This window comes from Centruroides vittatus, unplaced genomic scaffold, assembly GCF_030686945.1.
Source record: "Centruroides vittatus isolate TY-2023 unplaced genomic scaffold, ASM3068694v2 scaffold_3315, whole genome shotgun sequence".
Taxonomy (NCBI): Eukaryota; Metazoa; Arthropoda; class Arachnida; order Scorpiones; family Buthidae; genus Centruroides; species Centruroides vittatus.
The window spans coordinates 3,137,609-3,159,863 of record NW_027122703.1 but is presented as its reverse complement, the minus strand read 5'-3'; the positions used below and the strand labels follow the sequence as shown (position 1 = coordinate 3,159,863).

At 30.5% G+C, this 22,255-nt stretch overlaps 2 protein-coding genes across 2 annotated transcripts; both read left to right on the top strand.

Annotated features, from left to right (window-relative positions):
- Positions 1-1,259: 1,259 nt before the first annotated feature.
- LOC136988533 (uncharacterized) lies at positions 1,260-21,687 on the top strand. Its single transcript, XM_067286403.1, has 22 exons — positions 1,260-1,384; positions 1,448-1,523; positions 1,602-1,738; positions 2,180-2,279; positions 2,628-2,729; positions 11,286-11,390; positions 11,489-11,602; positions 11,682-11,775; positions 11,852-12,054; positions 12,133-12,217; positions 12,726-12,903; positions 17,396-17,524; positions 17,615-17,687; positions 17,765-17,901; positions 18,021-18,123; positions 18,200-18,302; positions 18,384-18,487; positions 20,669-20,782; positions 20,879-20,972; positions 21,061-21,263; positions 21,334-21,418; positions 21,488-21,687. Exons 1-22 carry the CDS (start codon positions 1,272-1,274, stop codon positions 21,670-21,672), a joined length of 2,637 nt encoding a protein of 878 aa, XP_067142504.1. The 5' UTR covers positions 1,260-1,271; the 3' UTR covers positions 21,673-21,687.
- LOC136988431 (carboxypeptidase A2-like) lies at positions 3,357-4,075 on the top strand. The gene is made up of 3 exons (XM_067286275.1): positions 3,357-3,576; positions 3,662-3,746; positions 3,831-4,075. The coding sequence occupies exons 1-3, from the start codon at positions 3,385-3,387 to the stop codon at positions 4,010-4,012; spliced, it is 459 nt and encodes a 152-aa protein (XP_067142376.1). The 5' UTR covers positions 3,357-3,384; the 3' UTR covers positions 4,013-4,075.
- Positions 21,688-22,255: the final 568 nt, after the last annotated feature.

The following is a 22,255-nucleotide window of genomic DNA, read 5'->3' as shown; positions in this document are numbered from 1 at the left end:
ATCCCGGGTCCCCCAGAGCGGTAGGCTGCCACCTTTACCGCTCGGCCATCCGGCCGTCCACACGTTTGGTTGTGGAACACAGGGTACAGGTTTTGCAACGTGAATAATCGTGATAAAATTTGCGATTTGACAACAACGTAACAGAGAACTTCATGCACTCAATACACACATTTCTTCATGGCTTAGCACGTTTTTGTAGAATTCCAACTGAGACTAAGAATGATACAAGAACCCTGAAATTGATTTACCACTTCCTATGTCCACACGATAGCCCGTCTTTCTGAATTGCATATTGTAGATTCAGTATATGTATGTTATTTACCAATAAACTCGAGAAGTGTCATGACGAAATACACAGGTCACGAGAAATTTAAATTGTTCGTTTGTGAAACTGTTCACACGTTCAACAACCTTACATTATGTTACATTCAATAAATGTAATTAAATCACGCGTATTATTCAAATGAAATTAGGTAAAAACTGAACAAAACCTGAATTAAATATCTTCTGTGCATTGATTTTAAAAACAGTGAGAATGTAATAACAGAATACAATTATGAAATATCTTGTAAAAGTGAAATATACGAGCTTTGCAATCCCCTCTTTATAGAATGTTGCCGCCAGTGACTTGAGATGGGCTTTAATGTTGTTTTGAAGATCATTATTAGTTTCGAACCTCTGCTCTCCTAGTCATGTTTTCAGTTCAGGAAAGAGAAAGAAGTCGATCGGCGCTAAATCGGGACTATACACTAAACGTTTAAAAAGTTCCAAGCTGGGTGGAAGTCTGAAAGGTGGAAGTCTTCACACCTTTAACGTTGAAGTCTTCCACCTCTTTCCTGAACTGAAAACGTGGCTAGGAGGGCAGATGTTCGAGACTAATGACGATCTTCAAAACAACGTTAAGGCCCATCTCAAGTCACTGGCGGCAACATTCTATGAAGAGGGGATTGCAAATCTCGTCCACAGATATCACAAATGCCTTATTCTTCACGGTGATTACGTCGAAAAGTAACCATGTTTGTACCTAACTTTGGTAATAAATTCATTTGTTATTTACACTTCTCGTTGTTTTATGGACCGTCGGAGATTGAAAAAACTGCCCTCGTATATACAAATAATGTTCTATTATTCTTAATCATCATTATAAAGATTATTCAATATTTACACAAGCACTAAACATAACAGAATAAAAGTTATGTCATCGTGATTATAATAAAAATAAATATAAATTTAGTAGCAGTTCACTATTAACCTACATTTCACGTTTGATAATGGACAAGGGGATAATCTTCTTAACAGTACTCTCTGCTTCTTTCGTTTTTGCGATTAGTTATGAAAATACTGATGATGATGATATCGATATTCCCCCAAAAAGATATGACAAGTAGGTATAATAAATCTGCTTTTTTCCCTATTAAACTCAGTTAATATAATTAAAGTTTGTCAGATATTCTGTACTTCGTATCGTACCATCCAAAGAAGAGCATATAAAGTTTCTTGAAGGTTTTTACAATGAAAAAGAAGTAAAATTCTTTTTTTCAAATTGTTTAATTAATTTTAATACAATTCCTATAAAAAAAAACTCTTACAATTTATTTCAGTTCGACTTTTGGACTGATCCTAGAATGATAGGAAAACCAGTAGATATAATGATTCCTCCTCATAAATTTCAACAGTTTAATCAGAGTTTGATTGCAAACAATATAGATTTTCATCCGCTTACTGACGACGTACAGAAGTGAGTAAAAAATTATTTCCATTTACAATAAAGGCTGTTTTAAGATCTACATAAACTAATATAATATATTGCGGTCTTACTTCTTTAATATCTCCAAAACAAATGGTCCGATTTTCATGAAAATATTCAGAAATATTTCTCTTTAATATACGAACCTCTCTGCAAAATTTAAGAAATTTTCGACAAATGGCACAGGAGTTATCGAGCTTTAAAGATGGTGAAAAAATCGTGCACAATCATTCATATATAAGAAAAATCCCAACTTTTTGCATTTCTCGATATTTCTAGGTCCTCTGAAAGTCCAAAAATGTAAAGATCTTTTCCTCTGCTACAAAATAAGCCGGAAAAGTAATGATAAAATAGAAACTTATAAGACTTAATACATTAAATATAAACAATCTATATGCGTTAAAAGGACATTGATAATTGTATTAATTATAGACTGATCGATGAAGAGAATGAATTCTTAAACAGACCCGAACCATTTCGTTCGAAAAGGACCTTACTTGCTTTTTTTGATAAATATCATAAATCGAAAGACGTAAGTAACGAGTGTTAAAAATCATAGACATTTCCTCAATTTTGATAATATATCTGATTACTTCAGTAAGAGTAGGGTATATGGTTAATGTTACCTTAGGTAGCCAAGATGGCGGATCGTCTCTAATTCCAGCAAGGAAATAGTGGGACACACGTTCTAACCTAACCTTACCTAACCTAACCTATTCTAATAAACTACCATAATTATTAGCAACCAAATTATTAGAATAGGTTAGGTTAGAACGTCCCACTGTTTCCTTGCTGGAATTAGAGACGAGCCGCCATCTTGGCTACCTAAGATAACATTAACCGGGTATATTTACTTCATAAAAATGCTTAATGTTTTTAGATTTATAAATATTTACATGACATTGCAAGTGAATTTGATTCAAAAATACAAGTCGAAACTTCGTGTAAGACTTATCGCAAAAAGAAGCTGAAACTAATTAAAGTAAGTAATTAAATGGTCTTATAAATTAAATTTGTGAAAAGTATTGTCTGTACGTTTAATATGAAGATTAAATACGGTTTATAAAAATGAAGATCAAATACTTTTTCCTCTAGTTAACGTCTGATCCATGTGCGAACAAACCGATTATTTGGATTGATGCTGGAATACACGCAAGAGAGTGGATTGCACCTTCCACAGCTATATATTTCATATATAAAGTTTATATCGTATTTAATTTATATTTTAATATATTTCTAATTAAATAAAATAATTAAATAAATTTTAAAATTAGATTTTGAGTGGATACGGATCAGACGATGCTGCAACAAAGTTACTCGATACCTATGATTGGTATGTAATACCTCTCGTTAATCCAGACGGATACGATTTTACATTCAAACAAGACGCAAGTATTAATTGTAAATTTATGTTTTAAATGTATTTTATATTAAAATTTTGTTTAATTGAATAGCGTTTATGGAAAAAAAATCGTTCCAAGAGTCAAGCACATAAATACGGAGTTGATCTGAATAGAAACTTCCCATTTGAATGGAATGGCGAATTAAGTGAGTGTATTTTAGATTGTTCTTTTGACTCGTATAATGTGTAATATATATTATAATACGATTAAATTCTTTATACAGCAAATCCTTCAATGCACAATCCACTTTCGGATGCGTATATCGGGCCAAGTGCTATGTCAGAAGTAGAAACTCAGGCTATAGTAAATACTTTATCTGAAGTTAAACATAGAGTAAAATTGTTTATAACACTACACTCGTATGGACAATATATAGCATTTCCTTGGGGTTCCAAATTAGGACACATCGACGAATTTTATACTCTAGTAAGCTGACAATAGCATTTTAATAAAAGTTCTTTAGCATTTTTCTGTTATATTTAGTATATTTTTTTTTTATTTTTTAATTAAGAAAGCAATTGGAACTCGAGCAGCAGACGTTATTAAAAACTATTCCGGAACAGAATACAGAGTCGGTAGCATAATTCAATTAATGTGTACGTATTTATAAATCCCAATCAAATATAAATCTTATGATTTTAATGTTTAATTTGAAATTTTAATATTGGCATTTTTTTCAGATCCTTGTACAGGAAATTCTGTAGATTGGGCATACGCAGAGTTAGGTGTAAAGCATTCATTTGTTATAGAATTGAGAGACAAAGGAAGGGAAAAATTTGAATTAGATCCGAGACATATAATTCCAGTGGGTGAAGAAACTTGGAATGGAATTCGTTCAATTATTGCTGATATTCCGCAATAAAAGTCTTCGTAAATAAAACAAATTAACTAATTATAATGTAATGAATTTTATTTTTTCTCCGTTGTCTCAATGTTTTAATTTATTGATACAATTAATTACTTAAGTTTCCCATTCATCTCGTTATTTTACGCTAGCTTATTATTCTATACTCTAAAGTCGAATAAAAATAAAGGCTTTAATTTTACGATTCTTTCTACTGCCGCGTATTATTTCAAACGCATCGTTCGATTTAAGCCTCTTAAGGAAAAGCTAAACTCCTATAGCTACAATGTTGAAAACTTTATAACGTAACTTCTCGCAAAGTAAAACTTCTTAAATAACGAAAATTTGCAGATCAGTAAAGAACACTTTGCACTTTTTTTCTATTTCGTGTTAATAGATCGAAGTTGACTCGAATTATTTCAAAATTCGATTTATCTCTCGAGCAGTTAGTGTTTATGTTCGTGACCAGATGTCGCCACTTGTTTATATTGTTTAACGAGCTAGAATATACTGCATAGTGGCTGTAGCGACGCTATGCTTAAAGAAAATTGAATACACGTCCGCCATTTTCCTTTTAGTCAAAGGCGTACTATTTGTGTCGTGTAAAGGCAATGAGCAAGATTATTCTAACTCGTTGTGTAAAGGTGTGCGCAAAACAAGGGAAGAGTTAGAGTTTTAATCCTTAACTAAGATGATGCGAATTAAAATGATCTTACTTAGCTTTTTTTTAATTTTGAAAGTAACCAACAAGACATTTCTTTCTTTAATTAATTAATGCTCCTCTTGTAGAAGAGATACATTAATGCTTACATTAAAACATTCGAAATGCAATGATAACGTTTACACATTTACAAATTTTCCTTGGAGTTTAAATTAAGGCATTCAAATTTTTAGTGTAAGTGTACAAAAACATTCTAATGTACTGTACAGTACAGAACGTATAGTATCTTTCTACTTAGAATTTACAATACTTTGGCAATAAAATTAATCGGTATTAATTCTTTTATTACTTTTCAGTCTGTTAATCACTTCGCAGGCATGAAAAAAATCGCATTTAATTTATATTTTGATTAAAAAAACGTAAATGTTTTCGAAAATTTATAAATCATAAATTAAACTTGGTAATGTTTCTGTATCATAAGTGATATTGAAAAATTATTAAATTCATAACAACACGATTAAATAGAATAGTTCATCAGTGATAAAATAATATTATTGGAAATTATTCTGTAATGTGAATTATTTTGCCACTTAAAAATTTATGAAATTTCTCCAAAATTTCTCAATAAATTCATTAAAAATATCGTAAATTCTTACAAAATAATCTCGATTCAATAATAATAATTAATACCGGTATAATTAATTTATAAGAATGAAATTTTCATATAAAATAGTTTATGAAAGCTTTGAGTTATATTGTAAACTGATTATACAGTATTTTAAAAATTTACGTTTTTTTTAATTTCAATTTTATTTTAAAAACATTTTAATATTCAATATGACTTAATTTGAATGTATAAAATAATAAAACCATCATGCACAATTACAAGTACCCTCGTATATATTATTTATATATTACACTGCGTTAAAACACTATAAAAAGTTTATCACCTTACTCTATAACACCGAAATTCCATAAATGTTTCCATTGTTGGAATATAATATTGATGGCATAGAAATAGAAAAGGAGAAAATAATTATTAAAGAAAAAATGATATCTTTAACTGATAGAAATGGACAAGAAAGCAAAAGCTAGATATGATTTTTTAAAATAAAACTGTTCGTGTTAAAAGTTAAATAATTAAATATAACATATACCTCAGTTTATTAGCAATATTTACGTAAAATAATCCAAAATTATATTACGAATTTAATGTAAGGAGGACAATTTTCTTGCCGATTTCTCCATCTTTCTTGTCAAATATCTTGTTTCTTCATCTTGCTGTTGTATATTTTTACATCACTTGCAGACTGCAAAAAAATTGCAGTATGCAAGTGATGTAAAAACGCACAATTTTTGTTGTTATAGGCAGGGCTTTGGAGCTGAGCTGAGCTGGAGCTGGAGCTGGTAGAGCAAAGGATTTTTATTTGGATCAGGAGAGGAGCCTGAGCACAGAAATTTGTAGTGCTTCGCTGCTCCGATATGCATACTTTTTAATATTTGAGCCGGTGAAAATGGAAGTGGCATAAGCCATAAAATTTAAAAATTGAGTTAAGTCCATGTTTGAAATCCTCTGACCAGCGGCGGCCTTAATGATTGCGAGGCTCCGGGCAGCAGATCTTTGCGAGGCCCCAGGCGGCAGATCTTTGTGAGGCCCTTGTCTTTTGTGCAAAGTATGTGAATTGAAAATAGATATTTCTGATGATTGACGAGAAATGCAAAAGTTTAAATAAATAAATTTAGTGTGTTAAAATATTATAGCAGAAGATTTATAAAAGTTAACAGTCATAAAGACGACAAATTAGTAACGATGATAAACTAAGGTACATAAATGTCTTCAAGGGCGTCGCCAGGGGGAGGGGCAGAGGGGCAGAGGGGCAGCTGCCCTCCCCTAGAAATTCGAAAAAGTTATTTAAATGCTAAGTTTTGATTAAAATAATCTTCTTAGGCTTCTTGTAAGTTAAAGAAAATGTTTTATTTGAGATATTTCTTTTCCGGTACATAGTAAATGATTAAAACTTTATGAATCGTTTCTATTTTACCTACATACAATTCATATCCTCTATCAATTTACATCATCTTGGCCCCCCTTACCCATTGGCTGGCGTCGTCCTTGAATGCCTTAAAAGATATACGCTGGGATTTAAAAGTGATGTTTGCGGCTTATAACTCATAGCTAAGGATAAAATAAAAAGTTTTAAGTACCAACTTTTTTCTACTCGAGTTGTTGCGCGAGGCCCCTGCAAGAGCGAGGCCCCGGGCGATTGCCCTGCTCGCCACCCCTGCTCGCCACCCCCTGCCGCCACTGCCTCTGACATAGTTCTGTTTTGTTTAGAATGAAAGTGGCTTTAGTCATTAGTTCAGAAATTCACACTAGGAGCAGCACTAATTTCTTACATTTGATTTTTCAATAACAATTTTAACAAACCATTAAATATTAAATTGAATTAAAGTTATTTTGCATTGTTAAGTTTACAACACTGATATTATTTAACATGTGGCAAATTTGTCAAAAAAGTACCAAGTATTTGTGTAGATAATGCAGGAAACATGATATGTGCTGTAAATAAACTTGGCGATCATGAAAATATTTCCCAGGATAAAGATGATGAAAAAACTGAAGACATCGAAGTAATAAATGTATACATTTCGCAACAGTGGGTTAAAGATCCTTCCGTAATGGTGTAATGATAATATGAAAATTCAGCTAATGAGGTGTGGGATTCACACTCTTCAACTGACCATTTGGAATGGATTAAAGAATGAACAAATAATAAAAATATTAGGGAAAATTTGACAGATTGTGGTAAAATTACGAACGCCAACAATTCGTAATGTTTTGCTGAAAATGTATGGTAAAACTCAATCCCTAGATACAGTAACAAGATAAGGTTCTACATATGCCATGCTTGATCATCATTTTTTTTCCAAAGACTACTGCGACCAAGTAGCTGCTGCCTGGACAAAAGACCTGGAACTTAGCAAAGCAGAATGGGACGAAGTAAAAGATATCAGAGCTGTTTTAGAAAAAGCAAATATTTCGACAATTGCCCTTCAAACTGCCGATCTTACTCCGGGAATGTTTATGAAAGAATGGTGTAAACTAGAAAAATGTATGGAAGAATTTGGAGGATATGTTGCATTAGGAATTCTGTCTTCCATGAAAAAGCGGAAAGAAAAGTTTATTCAAAACACACATTTTCTTGCTGGAGTGTATGTTGATTTTAAGTATAGAAACTTATTAAGCGAAGCAGAAAAATTAAAAGTGAGAGAAGGTCTTTCAGACATCCAATTGCGAATCAAAAGGCTAATACTAATTGATTTGGCTGAAAAGCCAGCAATTGTTGTGCCGTCACAGCCAGTCTGTAATATAATATAGATTCGGAAGACGATGATTTTGAAAAAGAATTGGATAGAAGAGAAAACAGTCATTGAACTTCCACTATACATAATAAAGATAACAACGAAATAGACAAACATATTGAGAAAGACTGTAATGCAATAGAGGATGTGGGGAGATTAAAGGTGAATGTATTCGAAGCCATTGACCATTATCCAAAGCACATTAGAAAAGCATGCAAGCATGCCAACTTCTTAAGCAAGTGTTGAGCGTCTATTTTCCGGATTAAGATTAATTTTAACTGATAATAGGCAGTCAATGAAGGACGATTTGCTGTCTGCCATTTTATTTATTAAAATCAACGAATAAATTTTAGGTTGTATGTTAATTTTTTTAATAATAAATAAACTAGTTGTACATAAAGTTTTTTTAATATGTACTTATATATCAAAGAAAAAATTAATGTAATTCCTGTAAGAATATTTTAACCGGAGCATGGAGCAGAGCACGGAGCGGAACTGGAGCAAATACTTTGATGCCGGAGTGGAGCTGGAGCGAAGCAACTCAAAAAATGGTTGTTCCAAAGCCCTGGTTATAGGAACTCTGTGCCTGACATTTTTGCATCCCACTTGCTATAAATCCACCAATTCTACATTCACGTGTCTCTTTGTAAAATCCGACCATTTTAGCCTCGTCTCTTTAAAAACAAACGATATGAAACAAAATCGATAATTGTGTGCTACAAAAAACTTTAAAAATACACACGTGCTAACGCGATTCTCTCCAATATTGCCTTCGGACTATCGAAAAACCACCCTGTCGGGAGCAGTTGTCCCTAGAACGAAAACGAAGGGTGATAAAAATAGCAGCTTCCAAACCGACAACTTTACTAACTTTTGGAACGTAACCCTATGTTTTGCATTTGTCCTTTGTTTTGTATAGCACGGATTCGCATAACACGGCACTTTTTCGGAATGTAACTACCGTGTTATACGAGGGATACCCCTGTATATATATATATATATATAATATTATATTGCATTTGTAGGCATTTTTATGCATGAAATACAACTAAAAAGGTAAAAAAATAGGTTTTGTTTCGGGGGTCGGGGAAGGATTAATCAATTTTATATTGTGGGAAAATTTGTTTCGGTTTTCGAACAACTTTTAGGAACGAATTAAGTTCGAAACCCAAGATTTGACTGTATTTATTTCCTAAAGGGTTTAATTTTTTTATTTCTTGACGGTGATTGCAGTTATAATCGTCCTGTTAACAATGATTTAAAAAATTCAAACGTTGATGTCTATCTAAACAAAAAACAAGATTGTTGTACGGATGATTCGGCAGAATATTCATTGTCTTATTATCTTGAATTCTTTGTATATTTCGGAGTATTTTCTTCAGTGCACAGTACTAAATGGAATCAATAAAAAATAAACGCATCAAATTTATTAAAAGAATCCGAATTTCAGTAAAGTAAACTTGAAACAGTAAAGTATCAAATGATTTATTACGGGAATATATTGTTACGATAACCGTTATATTATTTTGCATAATCATGATGACAAAAGTTTTGTATTTTAATATAAATACGAACTTATAAATTTATGATCTAGAATATTATAATGGAGAAGGAACCGATTACACTCGTATTAATAATAGTAGTCTTTTCCTTTGCTGTTGGAATTAACAGCGATGATTGCAATAACGATGATGACGGTCCTCCGAAAAGATATGATAGGTGAATTATATAATATATTTTCTTATTTCTCATTTTATATCATATTAATGTAACTAATAACTTATTGTTAGATATTCTGTACTTCGTGTCACACCATACAATAAAAAAACTCTGAGATTCCTTCAAGATCTTTACAATGAAGAAGAAGTAAAATTATTTTTCCTCAAGTAACTTAATGTAGTTTAAACTTTAATATAATTTTCATAAAAACTGTTTTAATTTTAGATAGATTTTTGGACTCAGCCCAGAATGGTACGAAAACCAGTAGATTTAATTATTCCTCCTGACAAATTTCAAGAGTTTAATCAAAGTTTCCTTGCAAATAAAGTTGATTTTTCTCTGCTTACTAATGATGTACAGAGGTGAGAAAGGAATAATTTTAATTATCAATCGAATGCTTTAACTTTAAGGTATAATGTAATTAATATAATATTAATGATATTTAAAAAAATCAATTTAACAATTATGAAAAGACATGTTCAGTGATAATACTGGTTTAATATATACGTGTTTCAATTACTAAATCGTGGCAACATTTTCTTCCGCGGAATCGCATGCCGCGATCCACACTTTCCAATGTACAGCTGTGACATTGAGATGTATTGTTGCACATTGACATTGCTAGATGGTGCGGAGCGCAAAGTCACTTGGTTTTCGACCGTCGTTCAGTATGGATGTGAGTCGATTGGAACAGAGAAATGCAAAACACAAGCGAATGCCATGCACAGCTCGTAGAAGCTATTGATGAGCATGCTTTCCCGTACAGAACTGTTGCAAGGTGGGTAGCATTTTTCGAACATGAAAGAGTAGCAATTGCCGACATACCTCGTACTGTGCATTAGGACTGTACAATGTTGCTCTTGTTGTGATCATCCAATGCTTGGAGGACAACGGACGATGGTTTCTGCAGGAGTTGGCTACACAAACAAGTATTGACCGAGCAACTGTGCATCAATAGTATAAGATATATGTAATAAACGATATGACAAGTTTCTGAATAGCCCATCTAACAGACATTATTGGTAAAGTACATTGTGTCTTTTCATATGTATATTTTGAAATGTTTGTGTACAATGCATTTGCCTGCACAAAAATTGTTGCCATGACTTAGTAAGTGACCTTCGTATGTGTGTGTATATATATATATATATTAATTACAGATTAATCGACGAAGAGAATGAATTCTTAAACAGTCCTGAACGAGAACGTCAGAAAAGATCTTTACTTGACTTTTTTCGAAAATATCACAATTCGGAAGAAGTAAGTAATAACACTACAAAATCGTACACAATGAAACTTTTGATTATGTTTCTTTTTAAATCTTATTTCAGATGTATGAATATTTGAGTACACTGATGCATGAATTTCATTCAAGAATGGAAGTCGTAACTTTGGGAACAACTTACAACAAAAGGCAACTGAAACTGGTTAAAGTAAAGTTATCAGATAGACTACTACACTTACTTTTAACGTTTATAAAAGCTCAATAATATAAAGATGATAATGTGGTTATATAATTAACATATTTTGCAAAATGTCTAATTGTAGTTAACGTCTGATCCACGTGCCAATAAACCAATTATTTGGATTGATGCCGGTATACACGCAAGGGAGTGGATTGCACCATCCACAGCTATGTTTCTTATACATAAAGTATATATAATTTTAATGGAATTTTAACATAGTTGTAATTAGCTAAAATTTATATATTTTGAATTAATTAACGTAAATAGTCTACATTTAAAAATTAGATTTTAAGTGGATATGGATTAGATGACGATGTAACAAAGTTGTTAGATGCTTACGATTGGTATATCATGCCCCTCGTTAATCCAGACGGATATGATTACACATTCAAATATAACGCAAGTATTAGCGATAAAAAATAAGATTTTGGGTATATTGCCAGCGTTAAGATCTACTCTTTTTTTTGGAAAATTTTAGCGTTTATGGAGAAAGAATCGTTCTCGGAGCCAGGTGCATTCAGGAGGAGTTGATCTAAACCGAAATTTCCCATTCGAATGGAACGGAAAGTTAAGTAAGATAGTTTTGTGTCACTTTTAAAAATATTTATTGAGCATATTAAGAGTAATACGATTAACATTTGTATATAGCCAAACAATCAGAAACCCTTCCAAATTCAGAGACATATATTGGACCAAGTGCAATGTCAGAATTAGAAACTCAAGCTGTAGTAAACACTTTATCAGAAGTTAAAAATAGAGTAAAACTTTATATGACTTTTCATTCTTATGGACAATATATACTATTTCCTTGGGGCTATAAATTAACAGTTACTAAAGATCATTTTGAACTTGTAAGTTATTAATAGATTTTTAATAACTCTTATTATTATTATTATTATTATAGTGAATATTTTATTTTTTGTTTAAAGATGACCGTCGCAAAACGTGCAGCAGCAGCAATTAAAAAGTTGTACGGGACGGAGTTTGAACCCGGTAGCATAAGTACTTTGTTGTGTAAGTATTGGTGTTTTTGATCCGGAAATTTCCGTCGCCAAACGTCAAACGCTTTAAAAACGTGCCTAATATCAATGTTGTAAATTTCCTATTTAAAATAACGGCAAATACGCTCGCGGTTATTGTTTCCTCGCAGAACATATGATTTTTAAGAATACATTACTGACGTTAAGAGGGGAATGCCTGTACAATATTATTCTTATATAATCAAATATGACTGAACCAAGTACAGTGAACACAGGTACAAGCAATAGATATATTTACGTGTTATGTTTTCTATTATACTCACTCCCTCAACATACATTTATCCTCCTCCCTATGTAGCTCGTTAGGTAACACATTTGGTTTGCATTTGATAAGTTCTCTTTTATATATTTTTATATGTAATTAATCATAAATATTATATTTTTGCTATTTTTTATTTTTATTTGTGTAAATACTGTAATTTTAACCATTAAATTATATATTAAGTCGTAAAATTATTTTTAATAAAATAAATTTATTTCAGATCCTGCTACGGGAAATACTGTAGATTGGGCATATGCAGATCTTGGTGTAAAGTACTCATATGCTATAGAATTGAGAGATAAAGGAATGGAAAGGTTTCAGTTAAGCACAAGACAAATAATTCCTGTGGGTGAAGAAATATGGGAAGGAATTCTTTCAATAATATCTGATATTTCGTCGTGAAAGTCATATGTTTCTGTGTACCAATGGGCGAGTGGATAACAAACGAACACCGGGTTGGCAATAAAATTTACTTTTCTGGATTTTCTTCATTTGTCTAACACCTAAATATGAGTCAATTTTCCGTAGAAATTCTTACTGGGAACACTCTCTGGCAAATAGACTTTGTGTTGGGTTGCTTTAGTCCACCAAATCAAACTAAAACTATCACATTCTAGAAAATCAAAAAGAATCGAATTGATGAAATAAAACAACGCAACACTTGGACGATCTGTCAATGAGGGGGCTTTTTAGGAGGCCTGCCTATGGGAAACTAGTCCCTTTTTACGTATTAGACACTTGAGAAAACCCAGATAATTTTATGCGACCGTCGTTTAGGCACGGACCCTAGACCAATTACCAGTCTTCAGAGGTTTTATCTACTCGGCCACTGGTGTCCATATTAACAAGTGAGTTCAATAAGAATTTGTTTAATAAATATTTTTTGTCGTCTCAAAAATTAACATGAAGAAGAACAATAAGTTCAGATGGCCAAAGCAATTTACATGCCACTTTATAACTTTGAAAGAACAGAGTTCGAGTCCAGATTTAAAACACTAGGAAGTGTTTGGAGATAATCTATTACGCATACTCACCCCCATCACCAGCTGGCCTGCATTGTGGGTTTGGCCTACAACGTGCCTAAGAAAAGGCCCTCTTATTATCTGGGATCTAATTCTGTATACGCATTTACTAAATTATAATTAATCAAATGTAACTATTATTAATTAAAAAATTTTTTATTTCTTTCGGTATTTACTTATTTATTTTACCAATTTTGATTGATTGATTTTATATTTATTTTATATACAATGTCATCAGACCTCACACATATTATATCAACAATTTGTATAGATAAATAAAGAAATAAATATAAATTTAAATAAGATGTAGTACAGGCCCATTTTATGATAAATGAATCGCATATTTGAAACACCTAATTTATTTTATTTACCTGTATATTTGTATTTGATTACGTATAACCTTCGATTTTTTCTTTAATCTTACTTTGATGTCTACATATTTTGACAGGAAAAATAAATAGGACAAGTGCAAAATTATATTAAAATATACAATTTTTGACATGGTTCAGTATTCGTAGTCGTTTATATAAACATAAGGATAAAATGAATCTATTTATAGATAATGTTATTCGGAGTAGTAATTCCCGAGGGGGTTCGGGTTAAGAAGTAAAATAAACAACTGCAGGAGGTAACACATGGTCAGGCCAACTGAAAAGAACAAAGAAACTACTCTTAGAATGATTTCCAAGTTAAGAAAGTCTGTTTGTAAAGTTCTCCACTGTGAATAGTTTACGTAAGTTTATTAAGTTTATTTTTTTAAATATGCATTTGATTGGCATGTGTAATTTCAATAAGTTTAAAACAAACTATGCATATTGTTCTATCGACGATAGAACTATTTACACAGTTTTTACATTTAATTAATTATTAGTGTCTAGTTTATAATTTCTCTTCTGTACACTTTTTTGGTATATCTTTTCTATATAAATATATTGCGTTATATATAATTTTATAGATTTTATTAAATATTTTCAAAATATATTTTGTAATAAATATGATTTAAACAACAACAACAATAACAAAAAACCACTTTCAGTATTTAACAAATAATTATTTTATAAATTCGTAATTTTAATATTAATATTGAATTTATTAAAAATAAGAAACAAATATTCTAATTTAATCTCAAAATTTTCTTTGAAGAAATATAATGTAACATACAGATATCCCTCGTACAACACGGCGGTATCTCGATACTCAAACAATTCGGTATTGGAATACAAATTCACCATGCGCCATGTCGATTAGTGCTTTAAATACACTCGATTAAAAAGTTCTAACTAAAACAACCCTACACGAGATCACTAAAGCATTAAATAAAGATGTAATGAACAATATGCTCTCGATTTTACGAACAAAAAATTTCCTCCTACAGGGAAAATTTATAATCTGTTTTGTTTTTTATTTGCGAATACAGAACGCTAAAAGAATGGGTAAATAAACATAAATTGTTAAACATATATTATAACAATATTTTATTCATACTTATCTATATATATAATCGAGACGAGTTGATAATAATGATAATAATAATCAGCTTATTCGAATTGTTAAACACAAGATCGTGTTATTAACTCAATCACTTGGCTTTTGACTCCATCTTTATTTAGTTGAAAAAATATGGAACGCTTCACGCAAAATCGTGAAGCGTTCCATATTTTTTCAACTAAATAAAGATGGAGTCAAAAGCCAAGTGATTGAGTTAATAACACGATCTTGTGTTTAACAATTCGAATAAGCAATCTAGCACAACACGGTTTCTCTACGACTGACAATAATAATCAGTGCAGAGCCCAAACGGTAAGGAGTTGAAAATTGAAATTTGATACACAGTTAGGGTACGTCACGAGGACGCACACTAACAAGGGATTTTTCGAAATTCCTCCCCACGGGGGACAGGGACAGGATTAAGTCTTAACACTTCCATCAACAATGGAAGTGTTAAGTAACAATGGAAGTGTTAAGCAACAATGGAAGTGTGAAGTAATAATGGAAGTGTGAAGTAACAATGGAAGTGTGAAGTAACAATGAAAGTGTTAAGTAACAATGGAAGTGTCAACAACGGAAGTGTTACGTAACAATGAAATTGTTAAGAGAAAGCGACGTGCAAGACGCAGATGCAGTTTTTTTCGTTTTTGCAGGAAATTGAACATATTTTTAGACCCATCTAACAATTCTCTAATTAGTCTAGAAACAGGGGGACCCAATTCTTGCGTTCTGTGAAAAGGGGTAAGGTTAACTATAACGTAATAATCTTAATCTTCGCTACCGTTACTTTTGCCAGAGCAACGCCGGGCCTACCTGCTAGTACATTATAATTACATTTTAATACGTCCTAATACGTTTTAAATTCATCATAGATATAGTGTATGTTTTTTTAAAAATAGGTTACATTCGGTTTAACGAACTTTGGTCACTGCGGACACCCCTTTCTTCAGTTAGTCGGTTAAATTGAACCTACTATACAGTACTATGTATTATATAATATACAATATATTATGTATATGGACAATAGTCCTCATACATAATTTTTAAAAGGCATCTTCCTAAATTTATTTGAAAGCGAAAAATTATGTAAAATTTTAAATATATTTTTCACTTTCCTGGCTGTTATATATAACAGAGGGAGAATACGGCAATTGGTCAAAAAATAACCCCTTCTCCAAGATTTTTACTTTTTTTGGATTCAGGGGTCCTCGAAACGTCGAAAAATGCAAAAATGCAGGGTTTTTTCTGTGTGTATGTATGTGTGTGGGGGGAGCACGATTTTGTTCACACTCACTCTTTGAAGCTTAATAACTCCTATGCTTTTTGTCCAAAATTATACAAGGAGGGATTTGTGTATTAGGGGGATTGATCTATTAAATTTTGGTGATTAAAGGTCGAGGGGTGGGAAGATAAAGGGGGTCGTGTGTATCTCCAGTAGGATCGGAATTAATGAAGATTATACTGGCTATTAGCATTTACAATTTTTTATAAAACCTATCCCTATCCTCAAAATTTGCTATTTTATAATAGTTAAAATTATAAAGTTTTAAAATAAAATATGATAACAGAAGGAGCCCCAAACTGCTGCCGGGAAAGATAAGCAACTCATTGTTGGACCCTTTTTTATATATTTGCAGAGTTTTATAGACCATTCGCAAACTTTCACAGGCCTCTAAGGGGTCAATATCGACCCGTGGGAAATCCTGATACAGGCCTACAGAAAATTAATATAATGAAGTTTGCTTTTAAATTAACTTAAAAATAAATTAAACGAGCAATTTTTAATCATATTTTTAATTTATTTCTTTTAAAATATAAACTCTCCATCTCAAATTTGTAGTTAGTTGCCCCTGTACATCATACTTTTCCTGTTAGCGATAAAGTCGTGCCAGTCATCTATTAACTCCTTTCAGGGGAATGTTTCCTATTGAAACTGTAACTGCCAGTTTGTATAGAAAGAGCTTATATAGTTAATCGGGGTCTTCAGACTCTAGGCTTTTCGGATATTGTCTCGATGTTTTCCTATCTCACTTTTTTCTCGAGATTAAGGAAAGACAGACAAACGATGAAGGCATGGACAGCCGGATGAATTTATAGGTCTATAATTTTTTAAAATTGCAGCGCAATTTGAATTAAATTCAAAATTACGGACAAAACGGAAGCAAATCCTTTAAAAACATCATTAAATGCTAGTCAATTAAATCTTAATACATTAAATAATTATAAATACATGCGACAATATGCAAGATGCAATTTTTAACAGGAGATATTTTCATTTTAGATGTTAATTTTTACGAAATAAATTACACAATTAGTAAATTGTCAATTAATTTTTAATACATTTTATTATATGTCTAAAAATCGTAATTTATTTTCACAGATTCTATTTCATCATGAATCAAAAGTATATATTTATAATAATACTTTTCCTGTCTGCTGTTGCTGATGAAACTCTATACGATGATGAGGATGAGGATGACGATGACAGCTTTCCAGACAGATATAATGGGTAAATTAGTTTCTTATTGTAATTTTTTTTTAATTATCTAAGAAGCTAAAAGCTTAAAAGCTGCTTTAAATTAGAAAGTATAATTATTAGATATTCTGTCCTTCGTATTATACCTTCGACAGTACAAAATCTTGATTTAATTCGAGATATTGATGACGATGAAGTAAGTCAAAACGTATTTATATCAATTTTTTGTTACGTTGAAGCCTCACTAAACTTGTCTGTTTTATGTGCTAACAGTTAGATTTTTGGACAGAACCTGGATTGATAAATAAGTCAGTCGACGTGATGGTTCCCCCACAAAAATTACAAATAATTAAAGACACTTTAATTCAAAATAATATCGAATTTTTCATTCTCATCCACGATGTGCAAAGGTAACTTTAATAGTGTTTTTATGCCATATTTCTTTATAAATTATGCTTTAATAATAAATAACGATAAAAATGTAAATTTTGAATACGTTAAAGACATTTGAAATTCAATATTTTTTCAGAATGGTGGAGAAAGAGCGTGAAGAATTAAACAATTCTGAAACCTCATCCCGTCGAAAAAGATCTTTAATTTCGTTCTTTGATAAGTATCGAACTTCGGTACAAGTAAATGATGATGAAATATTAAGAGTTAAAGTATAAATATTAAGAATTAATTCGTTAATTATTTTAAATTTGACAGATTTATGAATTTCTGGATGAATTGAGAAGTCGCTATAGTGAACTGATTAAAATAAACGATGTTGGCGTTACTTATCGTAACAGAACATTAAAACTGATACAAGAAAGAAAATTATATATATTCAGGTTATTTAAATACTAACCATGACGTTCTTTTTATTATATTTTAAAATTTTAATTTTAGGTTAAAGCCATGCCTAGATTAAGAAAACCAATAATTTGGATCGATGGAGGTATACACGCTCGAGAATGGATAACACCTGCGACTGCTACCTACTTTATTTACAAAGTAAAAAAACTTTACTAATTTAATTATAACTTTCAATATAATATTGAAAAATATAAAATCAAATAAATATGTTCATTTGCAAATTGTTTAACACATTTATAAAATAATCGCTACAGAAGATAATTTTATGTTTTACGACATAAATAACATTCATACCTTTTGTAAAATATATTTTGAATAGTTTTACAAATAGAAATAAATACAAATTGCAGCACATAAAAGATAGAAATGACTTAAAAATTTAAAATCCACAATTAGTTCGTTACCTCAGTTTTATTGCTGAGAAAGTATTAATAGTTTTGGACTCCTCCCAACAATAAATTTTATTATTAGTTTACTTTAGATTATATATTTTTGTCTCTTTTATGTCCGACATTTATTTTACAATAAATTAGACTAATGAAAAACTGAATACGCACAAAATAAATATAGTAAATTATATTTCGATTATTTACTTTTATAATTATTATTACAAAATTAATAAAATAAATTATATTTATTTTGTGACTGTACAAATTGATCCTGGACTTCAATTGAATTTTACGAATAATTAAATACATATAAAATTTAAATCAAACTGAAATAATTCAAACAAAACGAAATTAAATGATAATTTTAATTAGCAATAAAATTTTAAAAGTACATAAACCAAATTATCTATTATAAAACAACTAGCAGGTAGGCCCGTCGTTGCTCGGGCAGAAGTAAAACGATAACGAAGATTAAGATTATTACGTTATAGTCACAAAAGAAAAAGAGTAATTTCATCAACGAACTAAGTATTTCTAAAGAAAGGTTTAATTTGAAAATCGAATATGTTCTAATATATTACTCTCTTTCTTTCTTTTTTTTTCCAGCGCCCGTAAATCTTGCACGTCGCTTTCTCTTGTTCTCCATTGTTACTTAACATTTCTATTGTTACTTAACACTTCCATTGTTGACACTTCCATTGTTACTTAACACTTTGGTACTTAAATTTGGTACCCTAACTGCGTACCAAATTTCAACTTTCAACTCCTAACCGTTTGGGCTCTGCACTGATTATTATTATCAACTCGTCTCGATTATATATATAGATTATTTTCAAATATTTTCCGACGAAATCAACTGTCGATCTCACTTTATTCACTTTTTTGATGAATTTTTCCTTCGCGGTTAATAGAACTTCTACGCATTTTCTTCAGTCTACCTTATATTCGAATGCACTCCAAATATTATGAAGATATTCCCAAACACTTTCTATAATTTTATTCTGGAAGAAAGATCGAAACATTTTTAATACTTTCATCTCTGTTCCCGCTTCGGTTAGTTTGTAACCTGAATTTTCGGATACATCTCAAAGATCTTCCTTACATTTGTATTATTTTGTTTGCGGCAGTTTGAATATTCAATAGAGTTACAATAATCGTCATCGAAGAAAGTTTGATCAAATTCTAAAACAATTTTAGAAAACAATAGGCTAATTTTAATTGTTTGATAATCTTAAAAACAATAATACTTTATTCGGAAATTTTAAAATTTAAAGTTTTACCTTTAATATCCGATAATCGACTAGAATATTTTTAAATTATTGTAGAAGTATAAAGATATATTTTCTATAATATTAATAATTTCTTTATTGAACGTCCAAACAATAAAAATCAATTATTACAGTTAATTAAGATTGTTGGAAATTACACGAACCGTGAATTTTTCAATATATTATAAATCGTATTTTACGACTTTCCATTGTCGTAAGATACGACTTCCATCCGACTTTCAGACTCCAAATTTTGTGCTTGCTTTTAAATTACGAATATTTTAAATACATTTTCATCGTATTGTTTGTTATTATTATAGCAAATGTATTTTGTGTCTTAATATTATGAAAAATTAATAATTTTTACATTGGTAAAAGAGTTTGATTTATGAACTTTGGAAAACTTTGAGCAATATATTGTGTTGAGTTTTCGATATGACACATACTTGTATATAATGTTTTAAATTACATGAATTTTACCGTGATTTAAATAAAATTCTGCAAAAATTTTGTGAAATTTAGTGAAAATTCCTTTTTATAGTACTGTATTTATTAGGTTTATTAGACAATTTTCACGCTGTTTAATTGTTATAATTGAATATATTATTTTGTTAAATTTTAAATTATATGAATAATAATAGTAAGAGAATATGATTTGATAGCTTTTAACAGAATACGGAACTAATAAACATATAACTCATTTAATGAAATCTTATGATTGGTATATTATGCCTCTCGTCAATCCTGATGGCTACGATTACACCTTTAGAAAGAAGGTAAGTGTTAATCTTTTTTAATGTGTGATTTCATTCTTCACACGATTTCTCGTTTAAAAATTTGTTGTTAATATTAATTTAATATATTTATTTCAGCGATTTTGGCGAAAGAATCGTTCTAAAAGTCCATTACATAAGAAAGGAGTAGATCTGAATCGAAACTTTCCATACGAATGGAACAATAGCTTAAGTATTATATTAAAATTTACATTATAAATTTGATTGATTAATATATACATAAAAATAATTATTTTATTTTAAAAAATTCCATAATTTAGTACGGCCGAATGCACGGAAACCGAAATCACTTGATTATATAGGACCCTTTCCAATGTCAGAGATAGAAACACAGGTTATATTTAACAGTTTAAGAAACATAAATTCAAGAGTGAAACTCTTCTTGTCTTTACATTCTTATGGGCAATATATTATCTTTCCGTGGGGTTGTAAGACAGAAAACATTAAAGATTATGATGGCCTTGTAAGTATTTTTTTTTTAAATTTAATTCTAATAATCGCTTTTTATATATATATGCTAAATATAATTATAGAAAAATATGGGCGAACACGCTGCTGAAGGAATTGAAGAGCTTTACGGAACAGAATATAAAACTAATAGTTTAATAAAAATTGTGTGTAAGTGTTAATTAGAATATTATTAATAAGCTTATTACATTTTATAGAGTATATATTTTTATTTTTCAGATCCTGCTCCCGGAAATTCAATCGATTGGGCATACGGCCATTTTGGCATTAAACATTCTTTTGTGTTCGAACTGAGAGATAAAGGAAAACGTGGATTTCAATTAAACAAGAAATATATTATACCTGTTGGAGAAGAAACCTGGAAAGGTGTTCAATCTCTCGCTTATGATATTTTGCAAGAGTAAAAAATTTATAAAAAATAAAAATGATGTGTAAATAAATATATCGTTTTAATTATTCAAGAGTAAAAATTATGAAGACATTAGATAACAATAGACGTAAAGATAGGTGAGAAATAAAACTAAAAATGATTTTAATTTTGATCAAAGAAATGTTAATTTATGGTAAGCAGTAGCTTCTACTGTTTATCATTATAAATCTAGAGGGCATCTCATATAGAGACAAAAAACAGAGTATCTTGTCCAATAACACAATCAATAGAGTCGAAATACTTACGTTTTGTATGTGATATTCTCCTACGAAGTTCTAGCTTTTTGTAAGTGTTAATACAGACGAGCATAAAACGAATAATGAGCGAGTTGCCATCATTTTAGATATGGGCTGATCAAAATTATCTCAATGATTGAAATTCCCTTATTTTAGAGGTATTCGATTTTCTGTATTATATATGCAAAATTCAGAAAAATAGACAATAATAACCTTCATTAACCATTTGATCATTTAATTTTTCTACCATGACGAATCTAAGTTTGGCAATTTACCATTTGCAACGAAGCTCTGTCAACATGTTTAACGTAACAGCGAATT